General features: G+C 36.2%; 1 protein-coding gene across 4 annotated transcripts in view; it reads left to right on the plus strand.

The window, feature by feature from the left end:
- LOC128781802 (3'-5' RNA helicase YTHDC2-like) overlaps nt 1–18,583 on the plus strand; it is a 29,948-nt gene extending 11,365 nt beyond the window's left edge. The window contains exons 8-30 of one of the 4 annotated variants that reach the window (XM_053931765.1): nt 10–117; nt 1,213–1,361; nt 1,743–1,878; nt 2,262–2,388; nt 2,638–2,703; nt 3,688–3,866; nt 4,041–4,137; nt 4,218–4,305; nt 4,391–4,471; nt 5,391–5,473; nt 6,515–6,620; nt 6,755–6,874; nt 7,217–7,489; nt 7,930–8,056; nt 9,003–9,208; nt 9,635–9,830; nt 10,920–11,029; nt 12,341–12,630; nt 13,051–13,228; nt 14,097–14,300; nt 16,174–16,356; nt 17,540–17,643; nt 17,794–18,583. In XM_053931765.1, coding sequence (XP_053787740.1) covers nt 10–117; nt 1,213–1,361; nt 1,743–1,878; nt 2,262–2,388; nt 2,638–2,703; nt 3,688–3,866; nt 4,041–4,137; nt 4,218–4,305; nt 4,391–4,471; nt 5,391–5,473; nt 6,515–6,620; nt 6,755–6,874; nt 7,217–7,489; nt 7,930–8,056; nt 9,003–9,208; nt 9,635–9,830; nt 10,920–11,029; nt 12,341–12,630; nt 13,051–13,228; nt 14,097–14,300; nt 16,174–16,356; nt 17,540–17,602 — 3,170 coding nt within the window. In that variant the 3' untranslated portion in view covers nt 17,603–17,643; nt 17,794–18,583. Of the gene's footprint in view, nt 1–9; nt 118–1,212; nt 1,362–1,742; nt 1,879–2,261; nt 2,389–2,637; nt 2,704–3,687; nt 3,867–4,040; nt 4,138–4,217; nt 4,306–4,390; nt 4,472–5,390; nt 5,474–6,514; nt 6,621–6,754; nt 6,875–7,216; nt 7,490–7,929; nt 8,057–9,002; nt 9,209–9,634; nt 9,831–10,919; nt 11,030–11,436; nt 11,515–12,340; nt 12,631–13,050; nt 13,229–14,096; nt 14,301–16,173; nt 16,357–17,539; nt 17,644–17,793 lie in introns of those variants that run through there. The other 3 variants (XM_053931767.1, XM_053931766.1, XM_053931768.1) reach the window with 3 other exon arrangements.
- The last annotated feature ends 6,375 nt before the right edge of the window (nt 18,584–24,958 follow it).

Below are 24,958 nucleotides of genomic sequence, written 5' to 3' on the forward strand. Positions count from 1 at the left end.
TACTTTTAGTCCAAGGAAGACCTTTTGAAGTTAAAGAGATGTTTTTGGAGGACATTTTACGAAGTACTGGGTATACAAACAAAGAGATGGTAAAGTACAAAAAAGAGAAGCAGCAAGGTTGGTGGACTTGCTAATTGTTATGGCTTGACAATGAGTCTCACTGATTGATTGATTGAACAACAAGTAAAATGATTCTCTGTTAAAATTTTAAAGTCAGATTTTTAAATGAGACACAATTAGATGACAGCACGTATCTTTAAAACTCTGTGCTTACGTTTTTGATGTAAATTGTGATTGAAAAAATTATTTTTACTTTCAGTGGTTATATTCTTACTTCTTTCAGTTGATAAATATTTTATTTCTAAAATAAAATAATTATGAAGTAGAATTACATGCATGGGTTTTGCCCACGTGAACACTATAAGATACAATATGCTGACGTTTAGATGCGAAATTAAGTGCAGCCATTAGAGAAGGCAGGATTTTGTACGTCTTGCACAGAAGTGGTTTCTGCTATTAAAATTTTTAAGTGCATTCTTCAGACGTGAATGCATTTAACGTATTTAGGTCAAAGAGTAGTAACACACTTGAACCAAATATAGGAGGTTCTTTTCAATTTATTAACTGTTGGGCTATATTGATCACAGTATTTGAGAAGTTTTCCTGGCAGCTGAAAGTAATTATTCTCATGACTATTAAAAATAATTTTAAAAAGGCCAACCCCGAAGGTGTAACATACAATCCTAACTAAACATTTATCATGGTGCTCAGCTATGATCCCTGTGGGCAGAAAAGCTCAGTTGGGGCACTGATGACTTCTACTGTTTATTTCACTGGTACACAAAAAGTTGTTACATGCAAGAGCTATATCATTGCTCTTTGGCATTTTACTTCTGGAGAAAGATCTGGATTGAGAATTGTGTAGAAGTTACTTAGGAATCCTGTTTGAATGCAGCAAGTTGCAGGCTTAATGGGGTTAAGTAACCAAGTGATATTTCTTGCCTTGTTCTTATAGCAGATTTTTTGCAGTGGTGCACTATGGGTGCCCTTAGTCATGGAATTTATGTTGAACTGGTAACAATGTTCTAGATTAAATAAGAGATCAAATAGTTTTAACTTTGCGATTAGATACAGCTATTTTTTTTAAACTGAAATTAATGGATAATTAGGATGATGGTAAAACTTTTCATGGTAATCCTTTATGCATTGTAGAAGAAAAACAGCAAAGCACTCTTACTGAATGGTGTTCTGCTCGAGAAAATAATAGTAAGCTGGAACCTGAGAGACCAAGATTTGTCCAAAGGGCAACTGAAGAGTGTAGTCTGTTGGGTGATGATGGTGACACAGTATTTAACCAACTGGTAAGTTTTTCCTTTTGTTGGGAGATATGTTTAAATCTACTTTAAAATCTGTTTTCTGCAGATACTATTCCTGTAGAATTTCTTGAAGGATATTAGCATATTTTATAGAATTTTTTTTTTTAAATTGTCAAAAACTACTCTAGCCAAAGTGTGCTTTTCACTTACAATGGTTTGTACACAACTTTTCTTCAGCTTAAATGGCCAAACTACCATTGTTTAAAGTACTTGCATGGTACAATAAATGCTTTAACTGGTACCTGAATGCTGGATTTCTGGTTATTACTTGGAAAAGCAACTGTTCAATTTTTTCATATGTAATATATAAGAATAAAGATAAACATTGGAAGACATCTATCTTTCAATACTGTTTTTTCTCTTCAGACTGAAAAAGATGTGAATTGCCTTGAACTGTGGTTAATAAAAGAAATGGATTCTTGTCTTTCTGATATCTGGTTGCGTAAAGATATTGATGCCTTTGCTCAGGTGTTCCATCTCATTTTGACTGAAAATGTCAGTGGTAAGTCTATCATCTTAATGCATAAAAAAAAATAACAAAACTACTTTAATTTCTGTGGCTGCTTTATCTCAGTTTCAAACGTTGTTGGGTTTGAATTCTGATGCCTATTGGAAAAGTGGATAGAATTAACAGAATTAATGAATTCTTTAGTTATTTTTTGTTTGTACTTGCTTTGAAGTATTAGCAGATGCTACTGTTTTGTCTAAAGTAGTGTTAAATTCATGAACTGAGTGGTGGGATGAAGTCAGAAAACAAATTCTGTCTGCCCTGGATTTTAAAAGTCATGTAAGCCACATTCATACCATATTTAGGTGGAAAAAAAAAAGAATGTTTTTGTTTGGTTTGCTGGTTTATTTGTTTATTTATTTATTTGTAATTCTCAGTTGATTATAGGCACAGTGAAACCAGTGCGACTGCGCTGATGATTGCTGCAGGGAGAGGCTTTTTGAGTCAAGTAGAGCAGCTGATCAGTATGGGAGCAAATATCCACTGCAGATCATCTAATGGCTGGTAAAAACAAACAGACAAATCAAAACATAGATTTATTTGTCAGTATACAAGTGAGAAAGAATTTTCTTTAGCATTTAAACTAATTGCTAACTTAACACACTACTGTAAATTTTGACATTCGAAACATTCTAAATTCTGTTTATCACATTGTATTCTTGAAATTATAAATTGAATTCTTAATTCAGAGTCTCAGGCTGTGTGTCTTTTGAAGCGAGAAGTTTAAAAAAAGATTTCTGGGTACTCTTTCAGGATGGCTGTGGACTGGGCTAAGCACTTCGGACAGACAGAAGTTGTTGACCTGTTGGAATCCTACAGGTAAGCTACAGCTACTTTCTAGAAACAGTTAAAGGGAAACATTGAAGGGAAATTTGCATTTTGTCTTCTGAGCACAACAATTTTTAGCTTTTTATGCCTTTAAATCTGACCTAAATAGCAGGATTTATTTGAGACCAGGAATATTTCAAAAACATGCTTTTTTCAAAAGAATTGTGTTTGTATTCAGTGTATTTCATTGATTGTGTTTGATTATCAATTTGCACATTGATTATGTGCAAATCCTAGGATAAATGTTGTTAGAGTGGTGTAGACTTCTTTCATATTATTATTTTTTTATCATTTTGATGTGGGCACTGCTATCATGATTATATGTCTAGGCAGGATATGAGTATAGTGACTTAAGTATAGTGACTTAGATAAATAGTTATAATGATTCTACTATGTACCATTTTAATTTCAAATGCTTATTTAGGAAACAAACCTGTTGCTTTTTTATCTATACATTGTTGTCTATACACAGTAGCCATATTAAAGAAACTCAGTAGAAATAACATTTATACTAGGTCATTCAAAAATTGGTTTCTGATTAACTTATAGTTACAGTTCAGTTATCATTTTGTAGAGACCAGTATTTTTAGAACACTTCTTAGTGTAGTTTCCATTTGCGTAGTACCTGCTTATGGGAGTAAAACATTTGGGAAAACGTTTCTTTTAAATACTTTTTATTTAACAGGTAAACAAGTAGTGTCTTCATATTTCGAGTTCTGACACTAAGCTTATGGCTGTGTTTCAATAAAGAGTAAGAAAATTAAAGTTATGCTAAAAATTGAAGTTTCATGCTTTGTTGGATTACACTTAAACCAGTGACCAGTAATAGTGTTTTGGAGGTGCTGTTCTGCTACACTGTAAAATTAAAATTTGAAAGGAGTACTTTTGTTCGTGTTGATCTAAGTTTAGTTGGTGTCTGAATGTACACCTGAAACAAACAGCCTTGATTCTGGTCTATGCATTTTTCTATTTTAGTGCTTCGTCAGGTTTTGGAAACCTAGATGAAAGTTCCCTGGTCCAAACAAGTGGTAGTGACCTTAGTGCAGAGGACAGAGAACTGTTGACAGCTTATCATCATAGTTTTGATGATGAAAAGGTGGATCTAGACCTCATTATGCACTTACTTTATAACATCTGTCATAGTTGTGAGACTGGTAAGTATAAACATACACTCCCAGTAAATTATTGTACTTTGAGCCTTTGATGAATCTTGCCCTTCTTTTGGAAACACTAAATACGTAAAACCTTCCAAATGCTACTCTGCACAGAACTGATGCACATTTTAAGTGAATTTGCTGCTTCACTCTGCAAACCTCTTTCTTTTTCAGGAGCAATTTTAATATTTCTTCCTGGATATGATGAGATAGTTAGCTTGAGGGACCGTATTCTTTTTGATGACAGGAGATTTGCTGACAATGTGCTCAGGTAAAGCATCTGGTTCCTATGGTTGAGGTGTTCATTGCATCTTTTACAAATACTTAAATGTGCTCTTTGTCTTGCATTAGATATCAGGTTTTCATGCTTCATTCAAATATGCAGACTTTGGATCAAAAGGAAGTGCTTAAAAGTCCACCTCCTGGTGTGCGCAAAATAGTAAGTTTTAGAGGACTTTGTCAGATATTGTATTAATCTCTTTTGTCTTTGCTTTTAACTATAGATTTGGTTGTTTTATTTACAGATTCTTTCTACAAATATAGCAGAAACCAGCATAACAATCAATGATGTTGTATTTGTTATTGACTCAGGCAAGGTGAAAGAGGTATGATTGATTAAAACCTTCTGTGACAAGTAAACTTTCTAGTGTTAGTCTATAATATATAATAGGTAAATTTTAGAGTACAATTTTCTTCTAGTAGGCTGACAGCAAGTGCATGTCAAGTAACAAAAATCACAGAAGTTTTGACATTCTTTTTATGACAAATACTGTAAATAATGAGATGTTAATAAACCTTGTAAAAACTATTGTAGATTGAAATGTTGATGTATTTTTTTTTAATTTACAATTTCTTTTGTTTTAAAACAAGTCCATCTGTTTAGACCGCCATATTCCTGAGACTTAAGAGAGCATTGGGAGTTCCCTTTGTCCTACTATTGTGTCAAGTCCAAATCAAATCCGTTAAGTTTTTAAGTATTGCTTATATTGTGTTGAATGCCCCTTCCCAAATTAAGTGTGAAGGAAAGGAGAGATAATATGATGAAGTAGTTTAAGACCTATGTGTTTGAAAATGTTGGATTTCATAGGGGAGATACATGCCAAATTTCTGAAGTTCCTATGGTAATACAATTTTTCTGTAACTTTGCATCAAATATAAGAAAATAAGGATATGGTTTCCAAGTGAGACAAAGAAGAAGACTTCAATCAATACAATAACATGTTTTTTCCTGATTTGTGATAATTCAAAATACAGTCCATATCTTTTATTGACTCAAAATTACCTACTGAGACTAGAAAGAAAACTTCACGCTAGGAAACTGTAGCACAAAGATAATGCAAAACATGTATTATAAATTCAATTGAAAGGAGGTACTTCAGAGCGTACCTTTGTGCCAGAAGCTGCTGGTGTTTGTTAAAATTACTTTTTTCTGTTTTTTAAAGAACTTCTGTTAAAAGCTTATTAATAACTTCTTAATTCATGTATCATGAGTAATCATGGCTTTATGTTGCTCTGCTTTTATAGAAGTCTTTTGATGCACTGAGTTGTGTTACAATGCTGAAAATGGTGTGGATTTCAAAAGCCAGTGCTCTCCAGAGAAAAGGCAGGTAATAAATGCTTGATACTTATTTTTATTTTGCAGATTTCAACCATCCTGTATCTTAAGAGTAAAGTGCAAACCTGTAGCAGCCACACTGGGTAATATTTCTAGGCTAGTCCAGTATCATGATGAACAATGGCTAATACTTCTTCTCTACAGTAAATAAAGAGTCAGCATGTATTTTCTTGGAGTAATTTCCCAAGATACAGAAAAATGGCACTCAAGAATGTCCCAGAACTTACATTAGGTCTAGGTTGTTGTTCCCCCATAAACTTAATTCCTCTTTCTGCCATGTAGCACCAGCAGCCACATTAGTTTGTCTGTGGGTAAAGGACTGCCTACTGCTAGTTTTTAGTTGATATCTTGGCACCCTTTCTTTAGAAGTGACACTGAGCAGTGATTCCTTATTGACCATCTCCAAAGTGTTCATGACTTTGCATATTCATCAGGATTCTCAGGATCATACTCTTCTTAGTGTAGTGAGGGCTGAGAAGTTATGTGTGTAGATAGCAACAAATGCCTGTTTGGAGATAAAATATTGTCATTATCCTCCAGGTTTTTGAGCATGAATTGTGAGCATTTGCTGTCTCTGTTCCTTCGTTCACACATCTTCATTCTACCATTTACATCTAGACTTCTAACTTGGGAATTTGAAAAGGAAGAAACAAAGTTTGCAACTTAGCTTTCAGATGGCACAGGATGGCTGAGATTTGGATTGATCTCAAGTTAGCAAAAAAATTATGTCACTTTACTTAGATAGGTCTTACTTCTTTTTTGTCCAGATTTTTCAGTGTAGGGTTAAAATTATAATAACTATTGAAAGTATTTTCTTATAATAAAATTATATACATTCCCATACTGTCAAAAATAATTAATGTAGTGGAAAACCCTTTTAATTCATATGAGGGACTTTCTCTTAACAAAATTACCATTTTCTTGGACCTCCTGCATTTGCATTCTAAGTTTGTGTGAGTTGTTTTTTGTTTGGTTGGGTTTTTATAAAAAAGAAACTCTTAATTTTCACATCTTCCCACATTTTATTTTCCAGGGCTGGGCGCTGTCAGCCTGGAGTCTGTTTTCGTCTCTTCAGTAGGTTGCGATTTGAGAATATGTTGGAATTTCAGACTCCAGAATTTCTAAGAATGCCACTTCAGGTACGTGTTCACTTAGAAGTTACAACTTTTAAAAAATGTATTATCACCAGACCATACTAATAACTCCAAAAAGGTGTGTAAGTATTTTCTCTTTCCCAAACCTTAATAGTATTTTTCTTCTTCTTAATTTACAGGAGCTTTGTTTATACACAAAACTTCTGGCTCCAATTAATTGTTCAGTTGTTGACTTTCTTATGAAAGCTCCTGATCCTCCACCAGCTTTAATTGTGAAAAATGCTCTGCAAATGCTCAAGGTCAGCAGAGGAATACAATTTAGATGTGAATTGTGTTTAATTAGTGGTGTGGTAACATATCTTACTGACTTTTAACTGTACTGAAAGTTTTGTTCACTTACTTAAGGATGCTTTGAATTTTTGTTGGTTTTCATTTTGTGTATGTGTATGTATGTTAAGGGAAGGGACTACTGTAAAATCTTGAACTGAAACTAGTTTGACTTGCTTCTTTAGTGTTTGGGAAAAAAACTAGGTAATGTCCAATATTCATATCCTTTCTGCTTTCATTATAAATTAATTTTGCCCCCTTTTCCCTTCTTCCCCTTTGCCCTACATCCCCACTGTTTTTCTTTTTTCAAACAGACTATAGATGCCATGGATCCTTGGGAAGATCTCACTGAGCTTGGTTATCATCTCACTGAATTACCAGTGGAGCCACACCTTGGTAAAATGGTGTTGTGTGCCGTTGTTCTGAAGTGCCTGGATCCTGTTCTGACCATTGCCTGTGCTCTTGCCTACCGAGACCCTTTTGTGCTGCCCACGCTGGCCTCTCAAAAGCGTGCAGCGATGCTGTGCAGGAAGCGTTTTACTGCGGGAACCTTCAGCGACCACATGGTGCTTCTCAGGGCTTTTCAGGTATCCTTTCAGAATGAGAACTATTTATACATCAGAGTAAATGACCTACCAACCAAACTGGGCGTAGAATCGTAGACTATGGCCTTCCTATATATTAGACTTACAGATTTCTGAGGGACACATTTTGTCCGACCTTTTCAAACCTGGTTAAATTCTGTAAATTGCAGCAAGATGCCACTTTATATCAAGTTACATGGATAACTTAAAATAGTGACCTTGACATAGTGATCTCTATAATATATAATGAACTTAAAATAACATAATTATTGTTATGTTTTGGTTAGGGAATGGGGAAAAAAAGTCTAGTGGTTAAATAGGTCAGGTTAGATACATTTACTTTGATTAGATTTATTGATGTAAATGTAGTTTTTAGAACTCTGCATATTTGAATTTTAGATATTTAAATTAGTAGGCAAATGTTAAAAAATTCTTCTTTACAGGCGTGGCAGAAGGCACGCAGTGATGGCTGGGAGAGAGCCTTCTGTGAAAAGAACTTCCTGTCTCCAGCCACAATGCAAATCATCGTAGGAATGAGAACACAGTTGCTTAGCCAGCTTAGAGCTTCAGGTAAGTAGGTTGAAAAAAGTTCTAACATAATTTTAGAGTTAAGTGTAAACAAATTGTAAGGAAAATTGTCATTTTCCTTCCTAAGTTGAAAAAGACCAGTACATATTTATGCTGGGCATGGGGTATATGCTTGGGTGAGAAAATATGGCTGGGGAACAGCTGTCATAACTGAAAGTACCCTGACTGTCTGACTGTTCAGCGTCCTGCTGTCTTGTAGTGTGAGACATGTATCCTTTTATGTTTGTATGTTCTAGTAAATTTTTTCTTGAGGCAGTTGTTCAGATGAGTTCAGACCCTAGGTTCTGAGGCAGAGTCAGTTAATTTCAGCTCAAGCTGGATGTCCCTGGAGAGAATCCTGAATAAAGAAATTCCTTTCTTTCTTTCCCCCTTACTGTCAGTGTGCCGTGCTTATTCCCTGCATGCTTCTCTTGATCCAATAGCAATTTATGGTCTGAGGTTTTCCACTGCCTCAGTGTGGACAGCCCGTTACCTGCTGTTATATTCCAGCTTGAGCCAGCCTTGGGGCCCTCCAAGGTCTCATCCTTTATCCAAAGATAGCTGTTACTTCACCTGTTTAGCTGTTCATGCTAACAAAGAGTCCACCTACACTATATTTAAAGTTCACCTACTGTAGATTTTGACCAGGGTCCACTCACACTAAGTTGTAAGAAAGTTGCAATTAAACTACACTATTTCTAATACTCTGTTAAGTTAAGAAGTATTATAAAAAGCAATTCTATTCTACACTAGTATTAAATCCCTTACCAGGAAGGATTTCAGTGTAAGGGTTTCTTCTTGGTGCTGTTAATGTTGGCAGTTGTGAAAAATGCAACTAATTTGTAGTTTATTTCACTTTTTTTTTTTTTCAAATTCTTTTTGAGAAGCAAAAAAGTAGATATTAAATACAAGCAAATATAATACAGTTTTGACCTCTTTATTTCTTCAGGTTTTGTTAGAGCCAGAGGAGGAGCTGATATTAGAGATGTTAATACTAACTCTGAAAACTGGGCTGTAGTTAAAGCTGCCTTAGTGGCTGGGATGTATCCCAATCTTGTACATGTAGACAGAGAGAGCCTGGTTTTAACTGCACCGAAGGAGAAGAAAGTGCGATTTCATCCAACCTCTGTTCTTAGTCAACCTCAGTATAAAAAGGTAAAGACACTTTGAATTTCTTAGAAAATATTTTTTCTGGCAGGAGATAGAATGAAAATTTGGAGTTGGTTTATTTTTCCAGTATTTCAGTTAGTCCTGCTAAGTGGAACAAGACAAAATAGTAAAAAGAAAAAGCTAGCTGTAGAAGTATTTGGATGAGGTAACAATCTCTGCTTATGGTTATGAGGAAAAAGTTCTGCTCTGAAACTCATATTTCTTTAGATCCTCTTTTAAAGCAAAATATTTTCATTTGAGATGATAGGATAACTTTTAAATCTGGTTGAATATACTTGTGCTTTTTTAATTCTTGAGTATGTAAATATATATTTATAAATTTATTTCTACATACATAAAGAACTAAGTTTAAAATTTATTTTAATTACACACAGACAATAAAATAGCCTATTCTTACTTGCTCCTGCACAGATTCTCCCAGTGAATGGCCAAACTGCCGCTGTTCAGGCACTCCCTACAGACTGGCTGATATATGATGAAATGACGAGAGCTCACAGAATAGCAAACATCAGGTGCTGCTCTGTTGTAACACCCATCTCTATTGCTCTCTTCTGCGGGCCAGCTAGGTTACCAAGTAATGCTTTACAGGCATCTTCATCCTGTCAAGGTATATGGGAGTCTGGATTTGGAATGTTTGCATTGGTATTATACTAGTACGTGATTTGGAAAACTTATTTTTCAAGTCTATTTTCTACATATTTTGGCTAATTCTTAAAATGAAAGAGCTATATATAGTTCCTGTAGCTGTACAGGAATAATTTATAGGCTGTGTTACAAATGTTTTGAGTTTTGTGAATCCTTTTAAGTTCATAACGTTTATAGTTCTGGAATCTCAGAAATTACAGTATAGTTTTCAAAAAAAATAAAAAATGCAACCAAAATGTCTAAAGACAGTACTAATGCTGAGAAGTGTAGTATGTATATTTTTTCTACAGCCTAGTTTATTTGATACTTTGAACCAGATGATTCAAACTGAATAATGTAGTTACAGTTAACGTGGCAAGTAATCATATTGCTTTCAGTTGACACATGCATTTTAAAGACTATTTTCTACTGATAACTTTTAATGTCGATTAGCCATATTATTAGCTAGAAGTAGTAGAGAATTTATTAAAATTTCACTTTTTCATATTTAATTGGAGTACTGCAAGAATAGAGGTAAAAACAATCTTATCTCTTGTCAGTTCTGTAGAAATACTAGTTTGAAGTAAGAGTCTAAGCTGACTTTCCTGACTGCTCTGAAACTGTTACCCTTAAAATAATGCTGATTGAGTTGCACTTTGAAAAAGGAATCCTAAATTACCATGTGCATTTATAATTTTTTTTCCTTAATTGTTATACTAAGATATAAAGCATAGAGCGATGTGTGGTTTTACAAACAACTTCAGGCAGAAGTTTGATAATGGCTTGTTATTGATGAAGGTACATGGAGGAGTCAGATCACATCAATATAGGTGTTTATGTAGTAGGACCCTTAAGAGGTCTAGGAACTTGTTCTCCTTACTGAAGCAAAGAACAGTTAGAGCTTCTGGGATGTATATGCAGAAATGAAAAAGTGTGCTTACAGATGTTTACATTTTAAGTGAAAATTTAGAAGGAAAATCAGCCTATTGCTGGTAATATAGTAATGTTCAAATCTTTGTATGTAAATGTAAATAATATAGAAATGTTAATGCACTTTTTATACTTAATTCAGGAGACAGGGTATCCAGTGATAGCAGTGACAGTGAGATGGAGGACAGAACAACTTCTAATGTATCATTACTGAAACTAGATGAATGGCTTCACCTCAAATTGGACTCTGAAGTATGTAATCTATCACATCCATGCCTGGTTTGTGTAGAAGAATATCTGTGCCGTACCATCCTAAAAAGATTCTCAGAACAGTTGGATAACCAAAAATTTACTGTAAGAATGGCTGTTATGATCCCTTCAGATCTCTCAAATTTACAGGAAAAAATACTAAATGAGTTAATGTTTATTTTGTGAGTTCAGTAAGAAATATGAAAAGCATACAAACATGGACTCAATCTCCTTTTGCCCAGGTTAGTCAGTTGTGTGAATTCACACATTCAACATCCAAGTTGTAGGGCTTCCTATGGATTGTAACAACCCATGGTTCTTAAATTTTGCACCTGCAAGCAAAAAGGAAGAAACAATTAGTTACCTAGCCAACTGCAAGTGTTCATCCTTCTTCCTCTGTCATGGTGCAGCTGTCTCACATATCACACTGGGAAGCAGGAAAGCCTCAGCAGTCAGCTGCTGTTGGATCTGCTTCAGAAGCACTTTAGGTAAGCTGATGCTTTATAATTTCCAGCTTTTTTTTGGCAGTTAGATCCATTTCCCTAAGTTAGGAGATTCTGAAGAAACTGCCAGACAAAAGAAAATGGCTGCAGGGAACAACAAACTGCAGGAGGTAGTGGGTGCATAATGGCCCTTCTGCTCTTTGTGGTCACCTGGATTGCCTGTGTGGTGCTCCCAGCACACAAGACCTTAGCTTGAGCTGGATTACACAAAATTTGAGGAGGAGTTGAGAGAACAGTAAAAATGGTATATTGTGTATTTCTTTTTCTGAGAGGATGATTAAAGTTGCTTGACTAAAATGGAGCACCTGAAACTGGAACCGCTGAAAGAAAATTGCTGTCAGATTTTATAAAAAGAAGAAAAAAGCCCCAGCCTTTGAAGATAAAAGTCTTCTGGTTATTGCAAAGCTCTGATTGTGTTTGAAGGTAGAGTAACCAGAGGTCTTTTCCATTATGTCTAAAGAGCCCATAAATACAAACTGAACTGGCAGGAAGGGCATTAGATGTGAAAAGACTGCTTTTAAAGAAAAGTTAAATTTTTAAAGTGAAAAGTGAAAAATCTTGTGTGTTTACAATAGAATTTTAAGTTTTGTGCAGTGCAGCATGAAATGGTTTAGAAATTATCTTGTATCTGAGGAAAGAAAAGATAAACCTCACATTTAAATTATGCTGTTTCTTCCCCTCCCTGAGACCTTAGTCTTGCCTTTCAGTTTACCGGAATGCCAGCTGCTGTCTGATAGGAAAGATGTAGGATACTGTTTGCCTAACTGATACATTTTTTATTAGTCTTTAACAGAACTGAAATTCATTACAGGCTGCTGGTTTGTTGTTGCAACTCAGACAGAAGTGGCATAGCTTATTTCTGCGTCGCATGCGAGCTCCTTCTAAACCATGGTCTCAAGTTGATGAAGCAACTGTAAGAGCAGTTGTGGCTGTTTTAACTGCTGAAGAACAGTCTGTAGGTTTGCAGCAGCCTTCAGGAATTGGTCAGAGACCAATACCTGTGGCTTCTGAAGATCATCTTGTACCATCTACATGGAGGTCAACTAACACCAGGAGAAGTACAGTAGAAACTGAATTCTGTGACTCCTCTAATGCTGAAAAGTAAGATGTTCAAATCTTCCAGAGACTGTAATTTATCTATAAATATCTAATTTATTTATCTATAAAAAACATCACTTGAATTTCTGCTAGAATTAAGAAAAAAGAAACAATACAAATACAGCTGAAAGCTTTGATACTGTCCTATGCTGTGTTGTAGTTGTGATTTCATTGAGAACTATTTAATATATATGCTGGGAGAGCAGTCAGAAATAGTGTTCATGAATTGTGCTCCTTGAGAAGTAGCAGAAGAGATTTAACCATAACACTCAGAATGAATGCATCCTTTTTTATTTAATTTTTAATATGTTTTGGAATTACTGTAATATATATATGGTCATCCAGTAGGCTGATATGTAGATATAAATTGTTCTGTGACCTCTTGCAAACTCAGTCTGTTGTGTATCTACCTTTACTTTTTAGAGTTCTGATGAGGTCTGCACGTCCCATACTTCATAAGCCAAAGAAATACAAACGAAAAAATACTTTGCACTCCAAACAAACTTCAGATGACAGGTCAGATCAATCATCAGTGAAGTCTGCAGACAGCAGTAGCTTCCCTAGCCCCTGTGCTAGTCCATCTTCTCCAATATCTGGAAAGGTACAGTTCTCATAAACATATTACCCTGCTCTTCAAAATTAATAGAATCTCTTGCTGATATGTTTCAGCAACTATCAGGTATTGTATTGATAAATTAAGAACCTAACTTAGATTTTCATTGTTAACAACCACATAATATTTATTTTGGAATTGAAAATCAAGAATAAATATCCTTGTTATACTAGTGTAATACAGTAAGAATGTTATTCTTTGCAGACTTCTGAAGTACAGCTATTCAAAGTAGGAAAAAAATCCAATTTTGAGTTTTTTTTATTAACTTGGTGTAATAAACAGTGACAGTGTATACAGTACATGCATTTATGAACTCTGTTTCTGTTATAGCATACATTGGTACTGATTCTCTAAGTTTTGTGTTACCTGCCTCATTATGACTGTTTGGCAGTTTTTTGATGATTATTTAATAAAGCATACATTTTTAGTGAGGTTATTTTCTCCCTGTATTTTTTAAATTCAGCCAGTGTTACAGGGAGAAAATTTGTTTCCTGAAAATGGAAATGCAAGTGTGCTGCAGGCTACAGTGTAGAGTGATTAATTTTGTGTCATCTGAAGCTTTCTCAGACTTCAAAAAATTGTAATTAATCACTAGACTCTGTAGGCATGTTCTGTCATAATTGCTTGCTGCCCCTCATGAATGAATTATAATTTTGAAAAATGCTTAAAAATGTAAAATAGATGTAAATATACTTTCAAGTCAATTCTGACAGGAACTGCTGATAGTATATTTCTTGTATAGTCTTGGACAGTGGAGGAAGAACTTCTTGAAGGGTCTGTCTGCATGTGTGTAGAACTTCAGAGCTAAAGCTTGGTTTATTTTATTGTATTTATTAATTTAATTTAATTCTTTCAGGCTTCCAAATCGCCTTCACCAAGACAAAATACTCCAGTTCGGTACTTTATAATGAAAAGTAGCAACTTGCAGAACATTGATACTTCTCAACAGAAGGGAATATGGTCCACTAGACCAAGTAATGAACGAAAACTGAATGGAGCCTTTTGGGAAAGCAGCATGGTTTACTTAATATTTTCTGTTCAAGGCTCTGGACACTTCCAGGTGAGTCCTTAGCTGATACCAGTTGTTGTTGGTGGTTGATGGTTTAGGAGAGTGCAGCAAATGGCTGTGTACAGCATGGAGGGCTTTGCTTATGACTTCTGACTTTCTAATAAGTAGGGTATTGTGCCAATGTCTCCGGTTGTTGAGGGAGAGTACTTCATTCTTCTCCAAAATAGTCCCTTTTGATGAACTCAGTTTTCCCCTCAAAGGTTAAAACTAAGTTGTCTCCAAACATAATGAGTCAGAGTAATGTTTCTACCCTACATAAATGCTTTAAAACAGCAGCAGTGGAACAAACAAAGAAATCCATACAAAGCAGAGGATTGCTGCCTTTTTCTCTGCATGCCAAAATAAATGCTGTAAGTGAACAAGAAGATACAATCAAGTCACAGCTTTCTAAAGCCAGGAAAATCCTATGTCTTTAATACAAATTTTAATAAAAACTGTTCTGGAACTGTAGTTTCTCAAAGTTAGGAAGCTGGAAAGTCATGGCCATGTTTCTTCCAGAGCTGTCTTGAGTTCACATTTAGTGAGGTATTTGTCAACAATTTGGAAAAATTTGTGGCCAGTTTAAAGGTAAAGACTTGACCTGCTAGTGCAAAGTTGCAGGTTAACTGTGTTGTAGAGCCTACTAAACTCAATTGCTCCAAGTAAAGAAAGTTCAATTTACCTCTTTATATATTAAAAACTATTAATAAAGTCAGCTGAACTTAAAATTTAATGGACTAGTCCAAACATAGAGATCTTGACAATTTCACTGAAGAATTGTGGTGAAATGTACATATGTGTACAGTGATTTGGCAAATGCAAATGCCATATTGGAAAGTAATTTTCAGCATGCCAATTGAATCTGAAAATGGGCTGTTGTATTGGTGCTCTTAGACAAGAAAGCTGGGAGGGGAGGACACACTGAAGTCAGGATGTAGGTGGATTATGCTGCCTTGCCCTTCCAGTTTTGACAATGCACTGGATCTTCATGGGAATATGAGATTAACATTCTTAGTAGTATTTTCTTGCCTTAGGTGTCTCTACTTTCCACCTATATTTTTCCTCTATTCCTTTTATGAATTTTCACTGATTTTAATGTAAGGCTTGAGCTGTCTAGGACTTCATGATTTAGAGCAGCAGCGTGTACTGGTAACTTCAGGCAGTGCACTGCATCTCTTGGACTCCTAAGTCATAACTTAGTAAATTTGCCTGAACAGTTGATGCATTGTGCGTGGCTTGGGTTTATTTTTGGTTTGTTTGGTGTGTGTGTTTAAAGGGTATCTTTAAGTAAGTTAGATACAATCTTGGATTTGTGGTTTCTTTCATTTCATTTATGAATATTTGTCTTGTTGGAATTTAATTTGGCTTCATTAAAAAAGGAACTTTAAGCACTTTGACTTACTTATTTGGAGAACAGCTCCACGTTTTTAATTGTATATGCAAATTTGTTAACAAAGAGGGAATAAGGGAAAGAAGGATAGAAGGAAGGAAGGGATTTTTGAAAGAATTTTGTACAAGTAGCGAGGAATAGCTAATGGACATAGAACATGCATCTTGATACCTGGCACTTGTTACTACAGCTTTTCAACCTCTGTTACAAAGCTTAAAATAGCCCCTTGAATGGTAATTGTGAGAGATTAATTGAAAGACATCCTTCATGGTCAAATTCTAGAAGGTATATTTGAAGTGGGAAAAACAAATGATACTTCTAACTTTCTAGGTGTAAACATTTTGGAAAATCCAGCTTCATGTGTGTAAGTGTTTGAATAAATCACTGAAACTTAATTTGAAAGTTTCATATGAAGTCCACTCATTTATTTAATTCCAGCATAAATAGATATGCTCTCATTATGTCCATTCTTTAATATTTAAATTTTTCTTCCAGGGTTTTGCTAGAATGGGTTCATCAATAGGGTGTGAGAAAAGTCAGGACTGGGGATCTGCTGGATTTGGAGGTGTATTTAAGGTGGAGTGGATCCGAAAAGAAAGCATTCCTTTTCAGTTTGCACATCATTTGCTCAATCCTTGGAATGACAATAAGAAAGTACAAATAAGCAGAGATGGCCAGGTAGTTACTCTCTTCTAAAGTCTTCTTTACTTGGTAGAACTGTGTTTTCTTCATTAGCTTGTTCAGCTTTGAATTGAACTGTGCTCATTTATGTATTAATCTGAATCACAGTTTCTTGGTGCATATTGTAGCTTCTGCTAATGCAGAATTACTCTTGCAGTAGTGGATTTGTTAAAATCAAACCAGTTTTATGCTTAATGTTGTTTAAAAAAATATATTTAAAGCTGGATTTTTACAAAATAAATGATGTGTTGTTGGTAGGTTTTTTTTTATTTCTGGAGGTTTGTTTCCTGTTTGATTCAGATGTGTTCCCCGAGATAAAATAGTCTGTCATACCCAAATAACTGTTTATAAGAGGTTTGCATTTTCAGTAAAGCCTCAAGATAATCTTGATATTTGATGCAGAATAAAGCTTAGTACTGTTCTTCATTTTTTTAAAGCTAAATGCAAGTACAAAAAGCCAGAAAATAATTTGCAGAAGATTTCTCTGTGGCAGTTTTTGCATTCTCCTCAGTCCTCTCCTAAAACATCTCCTTGATATAAGATTCTGGAGCTAAACTTTTTGTCTTGTCTTCTCACTACTTCCCCAAAATCTCTTCAGTTGTAAGAATAAGGAAAGGAGCATACTGTAAGAACAAGGAAAGGAACATAGCACATGTTTGAAGTTGACAGTGCTTTTGTTCTAAGTGGCTCCTAAGACCTAAATAATGTGAACAATATAAAAAATGAGTGATTTATATTAATGTCTATGATTCCACCAAGAGCCACTGCATTATCTGTGACCTGCCTTTCCTCATTCTCCACTGCATTTAATGGAATTAAACCTGAAAGATGTGGAGAATAATGATCTTTAGTTAATAAGGAAGTGACCTGTGGAAGGCACAATTGTATGGTGCATCTGTTCTAGTGATGGTATCTTCATTACAAATTCTTTCTTGAGAACTGACATCTTGCTTGAAATAAAAAACTCCAAACAACTGGTAGGCGAAGATTGCTTATGAAAGTTTCTAATCTCCTGTTGACCCCTTGTATGGATAGTTCTAATATAAGTCACAATAGCAAAAGTAACAATTCTTTCAGAAAGACCACCAGCAACCTCTTCTAAGGATTTTGTAATAAATATTTCTTACATACACAATGGCAGCAGTGCTAATAACTTTTCTAATTTCCTGATTGCTTCTAGGAGCTGGAACCACAAGTTGGAGAGCAGTTGCTGCAGCTTTGGGACCATATTCCTTTGGAATGAAAAAACTTAACTGATTAAGCATGTCAGATAATGAGATAGAGGTAGTTATTATTTAGTTAATTGCATTCTAGTTTTATGGTAGAGTAGAAGGTATCAACATACACCATATCATTACAGTACTGTCATTTGTAGCTTGTGGAAAAACAGGTACACAGAGAACTAAATGTTTTCCTCCTTTTGATTTTTCCTAGCTGACATTGTTGAAACATCAGCTCTAACCACTAGAACGAGCAGCATGCCTACAATGTCAAGATAAGGAAGAAGGCACAACAAACTAACTCCTGAAGCTCTTAGTCATGCTAGCTCTTAGCTAGCAGTGGAAAAAAAGAGGGACTTATGTTTGTTTCAGTATTTCCTTGTTGTAAAAAATGTCAATAAGGTTATCCACCAGTCTTTTTTTGGCCGAATTATTTTTTCTACAGTAGTGTGCAGATATTTGAAAATGTGGTAAAGTTCAAAACTAAGTTTAAAGCAATGCACTATATGTAAGTTGTTTGTGGGTTTAAAATAGCACAGCAGACAGTTTACATTTTAAAGCATTCTCAATCCAGTAAATGTATGAAAGAAACCAGTTTAATGTTAATTATTCTTGCAGTTTGATTAAAATAAATAAATTGAGAATAGATGTCTCCAAATATGTTGGGAGATTCCGTAATTGTTTGGTGAACTTCTGTATGCAGAGTACAAGAGAGAAGGATGTAGTCAATTACAAACAGACAGCTGGAGAATGCTAGTTTTTGAATTGTAGTTTAAATACAGAATGGAAAGACTCATGAGACTTTTTTGAGTGTGGATTGGTCCAGTGGTATTTCTGGTTTCAGTCTTTTTGAAAAAAAAAAATAAAATACTCACACTTTGACAAGCTGAAACAGTCTTTCAAAGGCCTGTGGCCAAATGGTATTCTAATAGTTCACTAACTTGAGCATTATTACAAGATTTCTACTTCTTTTATAAAAAATAAATAACTACTGGTACAACTTGCTTAATCTTTCAATGTAGTTTTCAATGTTCCTTTCTATACCTTGTCAAGTTCATTTCTTTCTTCTGTACTACTGTTGTTTTGGTTTATTGGACTTTTCCTTAGTCATTAACATACTGTAATGTAAGGCTGTTACAAATTCAGTCTACTCACTGTCAGTAATGTTGCTCATTCTTAGGTTAAATGGAGAGCTTTTTCTACTTCTGAGCTTCTACTTAGTTTCTCATGTCCTCTCAGGGATGTTCTCATAGTTCAGACTATCCCATGTATTCATTAACTCTGGCACAGCATCACTAGAAATTTAAGTTAGACCTGAAACAGGCTACTGCAGGACCTGGTGAAGTCAATAAAAAAGCTGCCAAGGGTATGAATGGCTGTGAAAGAGAAGGAGACGAAAAAGGTATCCAAAAATTTAAAAGAAAAGGGATTTTTAGGCATTAAAAAAACAAACATTAAAAAAAATATATTAAAAAAAATGTTTTCATCTTGAATCTAGAACTGAAGACTATTTACACCAAGTAGTGTTCTTTAAAATCCATCTCTCTTTTTTTTTTTTTTTTTTGGGAGACATTTATTACTTGTTTAGCACTCTAATTTATATAAAAATAGTAAAGATAACTTACAAGAACCCTACTCTTAGAAAACAGTCAGATTTTTGGCATGTTGCTACTTCTCTCTACCAGTCAAGATGCAATCATTTCATAAACAGGCCTAGGACAAGCTTGTCATGTCCTCTGACATGACCCTTTTTCTCCACATGATCAAAGTGGTCATTGCTGTTTATTAACGTGGCATTTGGAGGAATCCTGATTACAAGGACCCTAAGAAGTAAACTGATTTTTTTGTAAGAGTAGAAGCTGGAATGTGTCTTCTTTTCCCTAGATCTGAAACTGATGGAAGGGAGGGAGAAAATCTGTATTAAAATGTTCAGCTTCTCAGTGTTCCCATTGAACAAGGTACTTGGCATAAACTGGATTTTGTGGACTTGGTGCCTTTCTCTATCCTTCAGGTTTTTTTCTTTTTTTAAATTGTCTTTATGTTTTTAAATAACCTGTATGAAGAATTGTGTAACGAAACAGTAGATAAAAGCTTTTGTATTGATCTTGCCTGAAGTGGCTCTGCAGTTGTTCTGCAGTCTCCTGGAGCATTCCCAGTGCCTGTGGTTCAACTGGGATATATCTATTTACTGTTTAAGGAAGCCATTAAAGTTTGGGTTTGGTTCACATCTACTGGTGGAGAGAAGGTGGTGAGTAACAGAGGTAAAACGAAATAGTATCTCTGAATTTGGAAGATTATAAGGACCTCCTTGCTTTAATTTCAAGTGAGGATAAGTACAGCATGGAGCTAAGATCTGGATCCAAGCTGGAGAGAAGCTGAGTTTCACAATGGTTTCTGCTGATTGTGTTTATTAAAATAGGTGTCTCTGTCTTTCCTTTCCTTGCCTGTAGTCTGTGAATCCTGCTGCAGCTGGGCTTTTATATTCTGTTTCACAGGATTACAGGTAATTAGTACCAAATACACAAGGGGTAAATTTGGCTGATACACTGCTTCTGGAGGTCTTAAATTAGAGGAAAAAAATCAGCTGTCTACCATTTGGTGGTGATCTAAGGCCTAAATGAAGTGTAATGTGAGAAGTGGCCTACTGTGTCAGGCAAAACAAACAGACCTTCTTAGAGAGGTGTGGTGAAAGCTTAAAAAATACCTGCTAAAGGATCTTCAGGATTGTATCAGGTGTAGAAAAGGGTGCCATATCCAACTGGGAAGTAATGTCTGGGAGGTAGTCCAAATGATTAGATCCTGGTAGTTCCTTGTGAGGAATATTTTCTGTGATATAGCTCCAGTATTTGATATAGGTCTCCTGGGATGCACAACAGCCTACCTTGGCTGCTGGTCTTTAGCACGTGTGAAGGCTCTGTCTGGTAGATGACACTCAGATTCTTCTCATTCTTCTCAGGGCCTGACAGACATGTCCTGCTAATGTTCTCCATGTTGGGCAAAGGCATTTCTGGGTCCTTCTTGTCCAGGGGAACTGCCACAGGCATGCTGTGTGCCTGGTCCTGTGTGGCGGTTGACTGCTGGCTGAGCCTCTGGATCCCAGTGGAGACCACACAGGAGACTCGCACAGGAATACGGCTCCTGTGCACTGTGTATGTGCCATGAGATGAGGTATGGCGCAGTGCAGCCCCCAAGCTCAGAGAGCTTGTGGCACTTCCCTGCTCACTGTAGTTGCCCCAACAGTTGGGGATTGTGTTCTCCTCCATGGGCATCTCTGTGGTCCTCTTCTGCAGGACTAGTCCAGGAGATGCCCAAAAATGGGAAGAAGAAAACATCTTGAGACAGAACTTATATTAGTGTGTCCATGATGAAACCACCCCCTTGTGAACCCCCCGCCTTATGGGGAAGGAAACGTCCAAGACTCGTAAATGTTTGTGATCAAAAGGAACTGCAAAAGTGACAGAGTCTGCAAAACCTCACCAAGTTTTATTAGTAACTTACACCTTAGCATGTAAATTGCTGTATTAGTCCATACCCTACCCTATACACACAAGGTAGAGGGTTTGGGAGAAAGGGCAGGGTGAAAGGGAAAGGAGACAAGAAAACATGAATTTAACTAGGGAGGGGAAGAGAAAGGGGAAAAAAAAAGTGTGTGAGAGACCACTAGTCCTTGTTCTAAACTATGCACTTGGCATGGAAATTGCCATGTCAGTCCCTAGCCTACCCTATATACACATGGCACAGGGTTTGGGAGAAAGGGGTATGGTGAAAGAGATGGAAGAAAAGGAGAAGTGAGTTAAAGAGAGGGAGGGAGGGAGAGATAAAGAAAAGGGGAGAGAAAAAGAGATCAGCAGTACTGGTTCCAGCATCAATCCAGATGATGAGATGTTATTCCTGGTTCCATTGTTGGTGCAGATGATATAGATGTCCATGGTCCTGGGAGCATTGCCCAGGATTCAGTGGGGTTCCTTTTTATGGGTGGGTTTCCCTGCTTGGAAGCCAGGTTTCTTGCTTTGTATGCCAGTTAGTTGTCATGCACAGTTCATTTTTTCAGATCTTTCTGGAAATGGGTCAGAGGCTTTATGGTGGTTCTTGCATGGTCTTGACTCTGCTCTACAGCCCATGCTCACTTCTTGGCTTCATTCCTGCCCTTTTGCTGTACTGCATTGTGTTTACCTCCAGTGGCTAGAACAAGGATGTTTGTCCCAGAGAAGTGATGTCCTAACTCCGCATGGCCCCCTTCTCCAGTCACAACTTGTTCTTTCTCATGTGCGGTTATAACCAACAGTGCTGGGATCCTCCCAACAGCTCTCGCATGTTTTTACCAGGAGTCCTTGGCTGCCTCCACAGACATGCAGCTATCGGTGTTTGAGACACATGCTGGCCTCTTCTCTTCTGGCATTGTCCACCTGTGTTGCTCCTGTGGGATGCTGAGCAGGCTCAGGGCCAGCCAGCATCTCTGGGGCCCGACCTGGTGCTGGCAGTGGGGCACTAATGCTTAGGCTGTCTGCCCATGCAGGGACAGTGGCCCAGCCTGCTCAGAGCCCCGAGTGCCTGCCTGAAGTGGGAGGGACACTGGCTGGAGAACAGCCTGAGCCCTGCTGAGGCCATGGGCTGCCCTCTGGCAGCCCTGCACTGGTACCTTGCCAAAGGCCTGTGCCTCACAAGGGTTGAGGCCCTCTCATGCATCAGTACTGAGGCTTTGCTCTCTCTCCCTTTGCACCTTGGCTTGGTGTGTCTTGTCTCCCTTTTGGACAGTTCTTTGTCACCTCCTGCTTAGGACAGTCTTGGACTCCTTAACCTTCCCCTTGCTACAGTTCTTTCTTGAGTTTCCCCCTTACAGGTGTAGAAAATATAATTGATGAAACTCCAGAATGGGGCCTGGAACTGAACTTTACTGGCAGGAAAGGTATAAATATGATCTTTCCAATGCACTTCTAAGCAGAAGAATTTGGGAGAATAAGCTTTAGCAAGCATTTAAAGAGGCAAAGCCTTTATGAATATTCTGAAATGAACTTCCTGAAAAGAGACGGTTTTGTTGAGGTGATTCTTCCCTGGTTAAACAGACTGCAATGTAGTTTCATTGTCTGAATACTTTCTTGATTTTTGCACAGATTTGTGTGGTATGTTTCCTTTTTTTTTAATATTTAGAAAATATATACCGAGTTAGTCTTTATTTTGTATTTCTGCCTTATAAAATTACTTCAGAGATGAACAGAGTATAACTGGAGTGGTGGTATTGGTCTCACAGAAAGAAATACTTTGTGATTGCAGTACTAAGTGATTTGTTTGGGAGAAGCTTATCTACAAATGAGACCTACATTTTGATTCTTAGGTATATTAGAGCCAAAAAAAAAAATCTGAAGAAACATATTCATTGGACTGTATGAGATGCTTGTAAATATGGGGTTTAATTCTATGATGTGTACTAGCCTAGTTTTAGGATATAACTGTAATCAAGATGCTATTTCCACTTAATAGCTCTCACTACTGGGAGGGTTTTCCTGAAAACGTCTGAATTTCCTCTTTCTTAATATTTTACAAGTAAATTTAATTATAATTTTATCTGATATTAATGAAATAAATTGATCTGTGATAGTGTTGACTAAAAGGATAATTTTTCTTACCCAAATAATATTGCTACTTAATTCTTAATCAATTAATCAGTCTCTAAAAATTTTCTTACATTTCTTTAGAACATCCTATTTAATCTTCCTTAGGAACTGTTCCCAGTCTAAATAAAAAAAGGATTTTTCCTCACTTAAATTTTCTTTTTCTCTTCCCATCAGCCTTCTGTTTTCAGATTCTGATCAGCTTTCTGGAAGCTTCTGTAAGTGCACATGATCACTAGGTGGTGATGTTCTACCAGAGAAAAGCTTAAAATGTGGGAACTACAGATTCATGAATAAGGGATGAAAAAGGCCAGAGAATGCAGAGGTTACAATTATTTAGTTATTGTAGTTTTTTCTTTACACTTTTGTAAAATTTTGTAAGTTCAGGGGGGAAAAGCTTCTTTTCTGGTTGATTTATTTCAAATTTATTAATCATTTGTTATAGACCTTAACTTGAGTAATGGCTTTGTATATGAATAATTACATCTTCTATCACCAGGCAGTTAACACTGCTGATGTAAAGATCTTGGGACAGTTGGTGGCACCTGATACTACATTTTCAAATCTGAAGTTTAAAAATATGTCTGGAGTTGATATACGGAAGGGAGTAAATAAGGTGCTGAGGTTAACATGTAGTTATGAGACATTTCTGCTTTCATAAATCTATTTGCTTTGTTTTATGTTTTCCTAATATATAAGGAGGTACAAAAGCGTTCCTTAAAACCAGGATAGTCCTCCCTTAAATAACGGGATAATTGTTTCTTATGTCACAGGCAATAATATGCAGAGTACTTGAACTTTCAGAAGAATCACCTTTTCATAATTTTGAAACAGATGTTAAAGCCTCTTCCATTTTTTCCCAAATACCCAGTTTCTTGTTATCTCCCAAAATTTTGACCAGATGGGTAGAATTTGGTTTTCTAAAGTATAACAGAAGTCTTGGTCTTTACTTCTATATTAAAAAGAAGCAGAAAAGACATATTCAGTTATTTTCTCTCTGGCAGTTGCTGCTTGCAGCTTATGTTATGAAACTTGCAAGAATACAGAGCATCTGTATGCTAAAATAAGTGAATTCACATATCTGCCTTTTGATATGTGCTTCTCTATTGCATGACTCTCCTTTTCCCACAAATACAAATACTGTAGTGTGACTACCATTCCTACCTTTGCAAAATTGTTTGTCTTTGCAATCTCCTTAATGTAGATATAAGAAGGAGCAGAAACACACTGGAAGCTATGAAATAATATAAGAATCTTCTGGATAGTCATCCTTGCTCTTTTGGGTTATCAAGAATTTTAATCTATGAGCACAATATTTTGGACTGGATAGGCACAAGGGGAAAGAAATAAGTCTCCTTAGTCCACCACAACCTGTCTTTGAGGATTGTGCATGTGTGAAATGGCAACCAAAATTTTCCACCCAGATCCTATTTCTGCCAATTACATTCCAAAACTAGTTTCTGAGGTCTCGTTAAATAAAAATAAGAATTTAATTTTCCTCCCTTGCCTCTTCCCCTAAGCATTTTTAGGAGTGAAAATCAAATGCCCAGAGAACTTATGGCTACCTCATAAACAACACAGTCAGTTATGAAATTACCTCTCCAACAGAGGAGGGAGAGGGAAAGGCATTGGGACAGGTAGGTGCAAAGACCTCTTCCAAGTCTAGTGATGACTGTGAGGCTTGTGGGGTAAAAAATAAAATAATTGTCATTTTTATACCAGCAGAGTGAAATGCAGCTCATTCTCACAAACAAGTCAATACAGTTTATT

The sequence above is a fragment of the Vidua chalybeata genome, chromosome Z (genome assembly GCF_026979565.1).
Source record: "Vidua chalybeata isolate OUT-0048 chromosome Z, bVidCha1 merged haplotype, whole genome shotgun sequence".
Classification (NCBI taxonomy): domain Eukaryota; kingdom Metazoa; phylum Chordata; class Aves; order Passeriformes; family Viduidae; genus Vidua; species Vidua chalybeata.